The following is a 13,140-nucleotide window of genomic DNA, read 5'->3' on the forward strand; positions in this document are numbered from 1 at the left end:
CGCTGGAAGTTAACTGTGCATGGCTTTGACTCTCCAAGAGCAGGGTGGGGCCCCCTGGCTTCAGCACTCATGTGAATCACTTTGAACACTGGAAGCTTGGTAGAAAAGCAGACATGCTATCTGTTGGGGGGATATAGTCCTGCTAAAGAGAATTAAGTTGGCTTAAATTGGGAAATATAGTCACATAGAGTCAGTATTGCGTTCATGTGGATTATGCAGATTTGCTGATCTTAAGAATGTCTGATTTGAAGTTGCGGTGAGCATATCTGTCACCATGATGGAACCGTTTCAGAACATTATGCGAGTGTGATTTTCAAGATGAAATCTGAGTCACTGATTTAAGAGATTTATTATCTATTCAGTGATAGTTCTGTTGAATTATCTGTGGATTAGGAATTACACTCAACTCTATGCAATTTCATAATGCGCCTTCTGAAAGCTTAAGATCTTTATGGAGTAACCATTGTGTCATTTGAACTCAACTTTTATACTCGTTGTGCAGATATTGTGACATCTTGTGGTCAACACTGGCATTACTTGAAAGGCACAAAACCTGATTGTTGCACTGTTGTACACTTATATTACAAATACAGGACACAGAAAAGCCATTTTCCAGATTTAATCTTTGCTTTATAGGATAACCAAAACAGATTTCTATACCTCAAATTGACATAGTCACAAAATACAGGTTACCATACAAAATCTACAAAAATGCAACAATTACAAACTTTTTGTTCGACAAATAACAATTGTACAGTATAAATTTATACAATACTGTTTCTGTATATTTGGCACCTGACCACATGATATAATTATGTGATACAGAAATGTTATGTCCAATGCCTAAAAAGAAGGAAAAAATAAAAAATAACATATGCATAAAACATGGAATTATCATTGCAGTAGTTGTGATCTTATTTAAACATTTTTTTTCAACTTTACAAACAGCAGTTTATTAGAAAGAAAAAAAAACAAACATTCAGATTTGTCCAATTAACAGTATCGCAGTACTGAATTCACTGCATTGAGGCATTCAACAATTTGCAGTGGCATTCAAAACGTACAACAGCAGCAGCAACAGAAGGATTCTGGAGCTCCATGTGCTTAGCATGCTTACTGAAAGCAGAGCAGGAGGTGATGGAGGATGGAGTGAACTGGTGGATAAATGAGCATTACTACTGGCAAGTTCCATTCTTCCTACCTGAGTACAGCAAGTGGACTTAGCCAGCTGTTGATCAATGGCATCAAGTGCACTTGGAGTGTTCAAGTATAGAGAATGGAATAAAGGGTTTTGGAGGGACAATCAAGGCCCCATCATAGTTGGGGGTTGACAGCAAGCTCTAATGTTAAAACTGCCCTTGCTTTTCCTGTTCTTTTTTTAAACCCATTTTTTTCCGTTTAGCTAAGTTACCATCTTATGCTTATTTACTTAATGGTAAACTACTGTGGTCAATGTCAGAAAGATGAGATCAGATCCCACATGCAGAGACATCGAAGATAACATCATATACATGTTGGATATGTAAATAAATGTTGCTGACATCTCTGAACCAGGTGGAAATATGTATATAAACATCTATTCAATCCTAGCGCGGACGAGTTTTGCAAAAACTTAACACAAAGATCATCGTCAGATGGCAGAGCGAGCCTTACTCGTTCTCTCTAAGTGATAAGATGATCTTAACACTATAATGCTTTCAGGAAACTTGGCTTTGATGAGTTGTTCTAGATGCTCTTCCAAGATCAACAGGCTACAGGGCTAATTCTACATTACGCTTCAGCACTGCAGGCAGCTATTTCTGCAAATATAGCACTATTAAAATAATAAAAATAAAAGAAGAAGCAATATGCGGATGTAAAAAACAGTCATCCATAGAAACACTTAATTCTGCGTGTGTGCATGTTTGTGTGTGGCAGATCAGTAACTTGAATAATGTCCACATTTTGAATATTTCACCTCTTCCATCATAAATATTGCAGTTTTGGCATTCACATGCCTTCTGCGACAATGTAATAGACCACTGACAGCAGTGTGAGCAAACAGTACCAGGGCACCAGAGCCACACACATACACACACAAACATGCATGCATACATATAACACAAATAGTTTCTCTTCCATACACAGTTCAAATTTATTTAACATGCTCCACTAAAGCCACCAAAAATGAGCAGATGTTGCATCTTAAAATAGCATTTTGATAACAGTTTTGCATGCGTGTCTGGTGTTTCATGATTTGAAAAAGAAAAAAGGAGAAAAAAAAACCTATACAGGCCTACGCAAACCACAGGAAAATCCCACAATTCTTCATTTCACTTCCTTCAGACAACACAACTTCTGAGAGAAAATTTTGTTTCCAACACGCGATAATATGGCTTTTTAGGATCAGTCTAAAATGTGTAGTGTCGTACATAATGTACGATTCAGGTGCTGACTAACAGGTTTCAGGATTAGTAACACTGATATGCTAATAGTTAAAAGGGCAAGTAAGCTCCCTGGAATAAAAATTAGTCGATGCATCATTTCTTCTCTAATACTTGGTTAAGCATTCAATTGCCTTGAATGACAGAAGAAATTTGGTCAGGTAAAAATTACATCAGTCTCTTGAAATAGTTCCTGTCTATTTTATTCTTTCACTAACTTCATGCTTCATGTCCAAGGAGAACACAACACTGACATTGCTGCATTCCAGGAGGACACCTGTAGGGTGTCTTTATGTGACTGGTTCAACAGACATGATGGACAGTTTAAGACAATCTGATTGACCAGCAAAATCACCAGTTCTCCATTTGGAGCAGCAGCTGAAATGCTGAAATAGGCACACAAAATGGACAGGAGTTATCTTAATATACTGGTACAATCCTCACCTGACAGCTTACTTGAACAGTCATTACTGGGAATTTCAGGAACTAAAAACCAAAACCAAATTACTAAGGGTCTGTTAAGAAACCAAAGCCATGGTCCATTTCTCCATGGTCCAAGTCTATCATCTCAAGCCAGTCAACAGTAAGTTAAGTTGGGCACCCCCTCCCCTCCCAAAAAAAAAAAACCCCAAGAAACCAACCAAAAAAAAAGAAACAAAAACAAAAAAACAAAAACAAAAACAACTAAAAAACAAAAAAACAAAAACAAAAAAAAAACACTCTTGATAGCAATATATGTACTGGATTAGTCTTCCCATGAGTTCCCATGTTTCAGGGACATGTTAAAGTGGTGTGGTAGCCTATGATTTTACAAATACTATTTGACCTAAAAAACTACACAACTAACCACATCTGCCTGTGTGGTGCTAGTGCAGAAACTGTTTGAAATGTTAGAATCATATTTCTGGTAAGAGGCATCTGGTGAGGCAAGTTCAGCTTTTTTTTAAATCCTTGCTGGTCAAAAATCAAGGGTAAGAATTTATGGCCATACCAACGTCTAGTTGTAACTGTAATGTTGGACAACACATTTCCCAACAGACTCAAGCCAAAAAGTAGGGTTCTTAAAGTAGGCCCCTCAAGGTCTTCTACCACAGCGCTTCGCTTCACTTGCGAAACTCTACGATATGCGTCAATGATACGATACGTTTCACTGTTCAGATTTTATTTGACCAAAATATCTCCACCCTCAAGAAAAAGGCTAGACTCTGCATGAACAGAACATGATAAGAAGCATACAATGTGCTCCTATCAGGCAGTTTCAGCAGCAGTTCACAGCACAGAGAAATGCTCTCATTATCATCACTCTGCCTCACACTGGACCTCAATCCAGATCAGAGGGAAATCCCCACAGAGATCCACATATATTGTGTGTGAGTGTGTGTGAGAGAGAGAGTGTGAGAGTGAGTGTGTGTGTGTGTGTGTGTGTGTGTGTGTGTGTGTGTGTGTGTGTGTGTGTGTGTGAGTGTGTGAGAGAGAGAGAGAGAGAGAGAGAGAGAGAGAGAGAGAGAGAGAGAGAGAGAGGGAAAAAAGGGGAAAGAGTTTGTGTGTATGTAGGGGGAGTCCTATATCTGGTCAAGCTCACTCTGATGGGACACAGACCCTTATGAATTGGCACTCATTGTCCCTGTGTTGGAGCGGAGAGTTACTGTGCATCAAAACGGAAATAAAACCCATAAATAAATAAAATGGAGGAGGAGAAAGAGGGGCAGGCTGGTCTCAGAACTGTCCTGCACTGCTGGGGTCACACTGCAGCAGACGCACAATAGACGGGTCACTCTTCGCCCCCTTAATGAATTCCTCCAGGGACAATTTACCTAAACAACAAGAGCACAGAAAAATTATCAACAAAATATCATCATATCCTGCTGGTTTAATTTAGAGAAACAAGGCTGAAGTTGGTTTTTATACACATTTTCTGTTGCACTTTAAATGGTGCAGCAATTACATTCTGGCATCCAGTTACCAGTGTATAGCTACTTCACCATCTAAGGTGGGATGGAATATTCAAATAAGAAGCTGGAATACAAGAAATCAACTTCAGCTTTAAAAAGGCAAGTGGAAAAATATATTAAAGTTCAGAAGGCCCATTATGCCCTCTAAAAAACTGCACTGTGCTGTAGGGGTCAGCAGATGGCAGTAACTGACATGTTGCTTTCTAAAAGTCAAATGAAAATGTAAGCTCTATATTCTTCTAAATGTGGACACTGTATATACGTCAAGTAGATCAGTCATATAAACAATTTACATTCGCTCACACTCACACAGACTTACACTGAGAGACATAGAAGCGCACTGATACACTCTTGTCTCTCTCGTGACTGATCATGAGTACTGGAAAGGCAGCACAGTTCATTGGCCATGGAGTCACTCTACTCTCCAGTTATTCCACCATTCCATCTCTACTCTCCCTTCCTGTGCATAAGCTAATATTAAGTGGGTCTGCTAATGTAGTCTCCAACCCACTCGTCCATTTCAAGGGTTTTTGTTTTATATTGCCTTTCTAAAAAGCAATTAGAGTCAGTAAATACAAGGACATGTCACATGCAACATAAAACTGCTGCACAAAGATATGCTGGAAAAATGCAAAAGCGAAAAGCAGAGTCTCAAAATACTGTATTAAAATAAACAGTATCCAAAACAGAACAGCCTACACGCTTAGCAAAAATGGTTTTATATATGTATATACATACATACATACATACATACGTACATACGTACATACACACACACACGCACTGCCTTTACTAAAGAACCCTTTTTAGCGGGGGCTGGCAGGGGGGCGTAGGCATTAATAAGAGGACCAACGTGTAGCTCTTACCATCTCGGTTGGTATCCATCTGCCTAAAGATCTTCTCTGTTCTTTTCTCTGGTGTGGACTCATCCTCCGGCATCTTCATTACTGAAGACACCATTTTATAAATAGCCTGTATAGGATTGAACAAACATCATGATTATCCATTCGTCTGTCTGTCAATGGATTCAGTGAATAAATAAGTAGCTTTTGTCATCATCAGGTCTAATTCTGATCATGGTTTGGTTTACTGTAGAACTGGAATGACAGGTCTTGATTGAATTGGCATGACATGTCTTACATGGAAAAGGTTAAAATGATTTAGCTTTCTGCACTGCATCCAGTTACCCAAAACAAAATAAAACCTCAAACATTGCTGTGTAGATCATGGATGCTTAAGCAGTTTGACCGAAACCACTGTAGCGCTAATAAACTCAGTCATGACAGCACAGTCTTGATAATTAAAGGCATTACACTGGTTTTGATAAACCAGTTTGCTAATGATGTCAGACACAATTTTAGTATGGAACCGAGTGAAGTTTAATTGCTTGTGTTCATGCAAAGAAAGAAGACACTAAATCTTGCTTCATCATGTCTCTGGAATTATTGAATTTGCAAAAAGAAAATGACAGACTTATATTTAAAGCATAGCATAGCATTACCGCCAAGGTGAAACAATCATCCAGAAAACTGTAGCTAACATCCTTGCATGCATATTTATATCACTGAAATAAGCAAGAAATCATTCCCCTCAATGGATAAAACACACCTCTTGGACAGCTTCAAAGAGCTAAAATAATACTGAGGGTGTGAATAAGACTCTTGGCAGTAGGCATATGTGAGGAGCTTGGCTGTCGGGCAGCAGCAGAGTGCAAACGCAGCTTGCGTCACAGTGCTGCGACACGGTTAGGCAAAGTACGGACAGCAGAGCTGCAAAGAACACTAATACAGGAGGACAGGAAGGAATGCTAACACCCTCGCACCTTCATGCAGCAGTAGTGAGAGATGCGATGGTCCTGAGTGATGCATACAGACAAGTTTCCCCTCAGAGAGATCGATTGGAGCCACAATCTTTTTCTATAGCAGAAGTATCTCTTCTGCTTTTTTATTACATTTCTCTCTCTCCTCTCTCTCGTTACCATATGAAGGGGAACACACAAACACAGACTTTTCAGAGGTTCTTCACAGCTATGGACTGACAGGATGAGGGACAACAGTGGCAAGCCGCATGACGATAATGTCTGTTTTAAATGCTCTCTCTTACAGTAAACCTGATGGACACACAGATTTATGCACAATCTTTTCTGTATAGTTTTTTTGGAAAGGATATGCATGGTTTGTTAATGCTCAGGTAAGACCATTTTTGTGTGGCATATTTTTAAAGCTCAGATTACTTAATTAATAATCAAAATAATTGATAAATTATAGTCAACGCTCAGCACATTTCACCAGCTCCAGTGTTTGGAGATGGCCAAGAGGAAATAGTCTGAGAGGTGAACGTTGTAAGGAATGGTGCAATACAGACAATCAGCTGAACACTGCATTCCTGAGCAATACTACGTACAGCTGCACAGCTCATCTTAGTTAATCCACAGGAGTCAACCTCCAGAAACAGTAACCTTTACATTTACAGCTTCTAAACTGTATAAATTCACTGATATAGTATAGTATATAGTACATTTCAAACATTAAAATTATCAGAAACAACAGCAATTTATCCATTTTTTCACTGATATATTCTTCGCATAAACACGCAGAGAGACAGACAGACAGACAGACAGACAGACAGACAGAGAGAGAGAGAGAGAGAAAGAGAGCGAGAGAGAGAGAGAGAGAGAGAGGGAACAGTCAGGTTGTGTTCTGTGATGAGCTGACAGAATGCATAATGTGTTAATCTTTGCTAATGCATTTTCATGCCTCAATCGTTGTACTGTGACTCTAGAACATATGAAAAGGGACACAAAAAACTGCAATCTCTCTAATGACAATCCAGTTATTACAGCATCCTTTTTCAGTTCTGGCAAGTGACACTGACTTCTTGCCTTGTTTTTCCCATGGTGACATTTGTCTGTGTACAGTGTGTGCATGGCAACAAAATTTCACATAAATCAGTGCACAACCATCCGCCACATCACTTAGGCTAGTAAGTCTAAAAAACAAAAATTCTGAAAAAAAGATTTGAATGGAACAGAATTATTGATGTTAACTGACCAACATCTATGAGGAAACTGTATCCTACCTCCGTATACGCTACCTCCAAAACTGTGGAAAAAAATGTGAAAAATATTCAGCCCTTACTAGAGGAACCACTTACTGCTGCTCATAGATATTCATGTCCTAATATCAAATGCTGCCTTACACTGAACAGAAAAAGAAAGGGCTTATGTAATTCATCTTTATCTGATTACAATTCTCTTCACAACTCATACACACAGAGTCTCACACAGGCCCTGTTTGATTTGAGTAAAGTCTCAAAATCTGAGCAGCCACTCGCTGCTAAAATTCTCCAGCATTTAATGAAGAACCAGGAGAAGCACAATCAGGCCAGACTCCACTAACAGACAGAAATAGACCTGCGAGAGACTGCAGTCTGAAGAAAAGCCTTTTTGTTTGAGAGGGACATAAGACTGATCTTTCTTCAGTTGCGGAATGTCCCAGCAGTCTGGCACCTCTGCTGTTGCCAGTGCTTAATCTGCCAGTGTTAAAATTCCACAACACTTGCAGGGATTTTTCTTGCTCAAAAAAAATCTGAAGACTTTTTTCACTGATTTTACATTCGTCAAGGCTTCTGTACAGAGCTAGTAATTGCCTTTTACTTTGTCAGTAGCATATTCATTACAGAACCGTACCACCAATTCTACCCAAAGTGGACTATTTCATAACAGTATAATTTGCCGCTTATCAATAATTTGTCTGTACTTTATATGCACATATGGATATTTGAAAAATAATTTTGCAAACCTGGCTTTAAATTTATACCTGTACGATTTCCAGCATCTCTGCTTTGCTGATGTATCCATTCCCATCCAAGTCATACATGCTAAATGCCCATTTCAGTTTCTGCTCCAGCTTTCCTCGGGATGTGACGCTGAGCGCAATTATAAACTCCCGAAAGTCTATTGTGCCATCACCATTAGCATCAAAGGTGCGGAATACATGTTCAGCAAACTTGGAGGCGTCTCCGTAGGGGAAGAAGTTGCCATAGATCTTCTTGAACTCCTCCATGGAAAGGTGGCCGCTGGGGCAGTCCCGCAGGAAGCCCTTGTACCACTCCTGGATTTCATGCTCGGTGAAGTCCGTGCTCTCCAGCAGATCCTGCATCACCTCCGGCCGCAGCTTGCTGTTCTGCTTCCCCATGCTCAAGTTTCACGTTACAGCTGTGGAAAGACCAGAGAGAAACAGAGACTTAGGTCGGGTATTCTATGAGAACAGTCTTCATTTACATCACTCTCAATACTACAATTTACAACAAATGCCACAAAATATTTATAAGATTTACCCTCACAATACTGCTCCTGTATTTCAAATTCTAGGAAATCTTTAGAGCAATAAGACTTCAAATGAACATGAAAGATCATGGTTAAAAATAAAAAAAGTAAAGATTTCCAGAAATGGTTATTCATGTTTGTTTTCTAACCTATTCATCACCCGTTGCCTTTGGTTTTTGCATTTCCTCAGAATGCAGCTCTTGTCAATATGCATGGAACTGTACAAAAGTCAGAGAACATACTTCTGTTTATTCAGTTTCAAATCAACTCAGCCTTTAAGTATACGTAATTAATTCTTCAGTACCAGAAAAAAAAAAAAAAATTGACAGAAGCCTCCAACACTAAATATTGAGGGTCTGAAAGGACGCGTAGGTGTCAAAAAGCCATTGCTGAGAAAAGAAAATGTGCACTAGAACGCAAACAATGGACACCGAAGGAGAGGAGTAAGGTTTTATGGACCAAGGAGTCTAAATCTGAGATCTCTGGAAGAAACCGAAAGCAGTGTGTATGCCATCAATGAGGGATTTTTAAAACCATGTCTACCACCATCAGTTAGGCATGGCAGAGGATCAGTACAAGTTTTGGAAAGTATAACATCTGGAGGTTTTTGTTTGTTTTTTTTTTTTTAATTGAAGATATCATGAACGCTGACAATTACTTAATACATCATGCAATATACTCTAGAAAATGTTTGACTGGGAAGATTCCTTAGCAAGATAACAACTCAAGCTCACTTGAGAAGCTTCACAAGAACAAGACACACTTATCAAACAAAAAAACTGCTGGTGTTCTCACAACAATGGACAGGCTACCACAGAGTCAAGACATGACTGGGAATACTTGGATCATGAGACATAATAAATACAACCAACTTCTAGGACTAATCTTTTGATGGAGGTTCATTTCTATGCTCCAAAATTATTTTTTTGAAGTCGAAAAAGGAATAATTTGCACTTATGTATTCTCCTTGATACAGTCTTCACCACAGCCCAGCAATGTTCCAGCAACACTGCCAAATAAAATCCTACTATAAAGGAACTTCTGCAGGAAGAGCACACTCACATTACAGAACACAGATGTCTTATGCAGATTTTATTGCTCAATAAAGCACCTTCAACAAAACAGCAGACACATTATTGCTTGCCTCTTTGCACAGAGCCTCTGGGGGGGCAACATCTACAAGAGTGAGGCCAGAGACTTTACAAAGGAAGAGAACGATCACTGGTTGAAATATGAATGGGAAAGCTCGTAACACTCAACATGACGTCTGTTCATGAAGAAAGTCCCGCCCTTCAGTAAAAAGAGTCAATCAGCTTGCTGGTAACGCAAGCAGGGAAAGACCCCCCTTGTTGTGGAGATCTGCGCTGTAAGTGCAATAGCCAGAACAACTCAAAAAACTATTTACAGTGTTTTCAGGTTGTATATGTAGTACTGAGCCAAATGCTACAAACCATTTATAAGGTTTTTGTCAGATTTTATCGAATTTGTTTTTGAAATAATTTGGCCTTGAGTTTCAAATTTTTAGGTCTCTCCCAATTTAAAGAGATAGGGGCCTGGTCCTGTAAGGCTGGAAATAACTGCCTGGCAGCTTTGCAAATAATGGCAGACTTTGGTGAAGCATAGACTCTTCGGTTTGTCTTGGGCTGGATGTTCTGTAGTGGATCAGCTGCTACGTCACATCTGCATCTACAATGAGAAACGTGACTATCCCGTCTCAGGTGGGTCATGATTGTCATTAATGAGATGCATATTTTACTGAAGACCATTGTCTGTATGCTTTTTCTTTCTTTTCTTCAACGGAAATTAAATTTCAATGTAAAAAAAGAAATAATAAAAAATAACTAGAAAAGTGCATTTCCTAAAGGAAACGCGGAATGGTTGCGCAGCGCTTACTGTGGAAGTCTGTACGAGGAACGAGGGATAAAAAAATGACAAATAGAGGAGTGCGGGTCAGTATGGCTGTGGATTAGAGCTTGGGGACCTGTCCTGAGTGAGTACATGCATTTCGGTGGCTGTCGGGCAAAGAAGTAAGAGAGTTTGGGTGGTGGCGAAAATGAATGAGACTCAGTGGGAGGAACGAGGGATAATAAAACGACAGAAAGAGGAGAGCAGGTCAGAATGACTTTGGATTGGAGCTTGGGGACCTGCCCTGAGTGAGTACATGTAGTTTGTTTGCCGTCAGGTAAAGAAGAAATAGAGTTTGAGTGGTGGCGACAATGAATGGGACTCTAAGGGCGGAACGAGGGATGAAAAAACGACAAATAGGGTAGTCCAGGTCAGTATGGCTGTGGATAAGAGCTTGGAGCGGTGCCCTGAGTGAGACTCTAAGGGCTGAATGAGGGATGAAAAAACGACAAATAGGGTAGTCCAGGTCAGTATGGCTGTGGATAAGAGCTTGGAGCGGTGCCCTGAGTGAGACTCTAAGGGCTGAACGAGGGATGAAAAAACGACAAATAGGGTAGTCCAGGTCAGTATGGCTGTGGATAAGAGCTTGGAGCGGTGCCCTGAGTGAGACTCTAAGGGCTGAACGAGGGATGAAAAAATGACAAATAGAGGAGTGCGGGTCAGGACGGCTGTGGATTAGAGCTTGGGGACCTGCCCTGAATGAATAAATGCATTTTGCTGACTGTCGGGCAAGGAAGTAATAGAGTTTGAGTGGTGGCGAAAATGAATGGGACTAAATAAGAGGAATGTGGGATGAAAAAATGACCCAAAGAGGAGTGTGGGTCAGTATGGCGGTGGATTAGTTCTTGTGCTAGCTAACTGCAATTCCACCTTAAAAGCAGTTCCACGTTAAAAAAATCATTATGTGTGCTGACACTGCTGAGCATTAGGCTGTGAGCATGTGAGACACTGGGCTCCGTGCGTGAGTTTGTATGGGTGTGTGAGTTAAGGGCCCATTGTGACATCATGTCTGGCATGCTGCCAACAGTCCGCTCATTGTAAGTCTATGGGAGAGACGAAGGATGGAATAAAACGACTAATGGATGAGTGCGGGTCAGAACGACAGTGAATTCATGCTTGTGGGCCTGCCCTGCGATAGTGTATGAAAAATGGGGTCGTTCGGGCAAGCAGAAGTACCTTAGATTGGCATTCAAATGTTCACCCCATTCATTCTCTATGGGAAAGAATTCCGCAAAATTCCCTTGCTGCATGGAATCCGTGCATCTGATCAAAAAGCTGTATATAAGCACGCATCACACAATCAGACCGGACTATCTGGAGTTGGAACGGTGTTGATATCTCGAAAACCGCGGGACGAGTTACGCGGCAAAGAAAGCAGCATAATAAAAATAATAACTGGAAAAGTGCATTTCCTAAAGGAAACGCGGTATGGTTGTGCCGCGGTTACTATGGAATTCTATAGGAGGAATGAGGGATGAAAAGAAGTACTCATAGAGGAGTCTGGGTCAGTATGGCTGTGGATTAGAGCTTGGAGACCTGATCTGAAAGATTACATGTACTTTGGTGGCTGTTGAGAAAGAGACTGATTAGGGCTTTGTTGCGAAAGAAAATAAATGGGACTCCAGGGGAGGAACGAGGGATGAAAAAATGACAAATAGATGAGTGCAGGTCAGTGCAGCTGTGGATTAGAGCTTGGGGACCTGTCCTGAATGAGTACATGCATTTTTGTAACTGTCCGGCAAAGAAGTAATAGAGTTTGGGTGGTGGCGAAAATTAATGGGACTCTATGGGAGGAACAAGGGATGAAAAAACGACAAATAGAGGAGCGTGGGTAAGTATGGCTATGGATTAAAGCTGGGAGATGTGCCCTGAGTGAGTACATGCATTTCAGTGGCTATCGGGCAAAGAAGTAATAAGAGTTTGAGTGGTGGCAAAAATAAATGAATTGCTAAAGCAAGGCGCAACCATAATAAAAGACGAGAATAATATAAATCGGATAACAATATAGTATATAATAAAAATAAATTAAACTACAAGCTTCTGTGACTTCTACAGTTTATAGATGGTGTGCAGTGTATACCTACGCACAGAGTCACGTCTTGGGTGATTGAAATAAATTATTACTTCTTCCAGATATACAGAAGAATACACACAGTACTAGTGTTATTACATACTATACTACATCACATTAACTACTGCTTGTCTGCATCCACAAGATACACAGACGCATACATCCCCAGACTCCCCTATAGCTGCAGTCATAGGGGCATTTTTTACTTTCCAGTGTTTCTACTGCTCAGCATGAATGTTACAGGTTATACTCCTACATCCTTAGTCTTGCTGAAGAAAAAAATAACTGGTGCTAAGTGCTGCTGCCTACCTGCAAGGAAATGTGTGTCCACTCATTTCTGTGGCATGTAAGTATGATGCTCTAATGCAGTAAGAAACACAGTCTGCACTATACAATAAAGTGCATTTATAAGAAACAAGCATGAGAACACCAAAAACTGTGCAACAGTGGCCCTTATTGTAA

At 40.2% G+C, this 13,140-nt stretch overlaps 1 protein-coding gene across 5 annotated transcripts in view; it reads right to left on the reverse strand.

Moving 5' to 3' along the window:
* Positions 1-604: 604 nt before the first annotated feature.
* Positions 605-13,140, reverse strand: part of ncalda (neurocalcin delta a) — a 45,396-nt gene continuing 32,860 nt past the window's right edge. For 4 of the 5 annotated variants that reach the window (XM_036585138.1, XM_036585103.1, XM_036585112.1 and 1 more), the window contains 3 exons: positions 8,194-8,591; positions 5,242-5,347; positions 4,071-4,237 (listed from right to left, as the gene is read on the reverse strand). In XM_036585138.1, the coding sequence (XP_036441031.1) occupies positions 4,140-4,237; positions 5,242-5,347; positions 8,194-8,571 (582 nt within the window). In that variant the 5' untranslated portion in view covers positions 8,572-8,591 and the 3' untranslated portion in view covers positions 4,071-4,139. Of the gene's footprint in view, positions 4,238-5,241; positions 5,348-8,193; positions 8,592-13,140 lie in introns of all 5 variants that reach the window. The other variant, XM_036585122.1, reaches the window with a different exon arrangement.

Source organism: Colossoma macropomum, unplaced genomic scaffold (assembly GCF_904425465.1).
Source record: "Colossoma macropomum unplaced genomic scaffold, Colossoma_macropomum, whole genome shotgun sequence".
Classification (NCBI taxonomy): domain Eukaryota; kingdom Metazoa; phylum Chordata; class Actinopteri; order Characiformes; family Serrasalmidae; genus Colossoma; species Colossoma macropomum.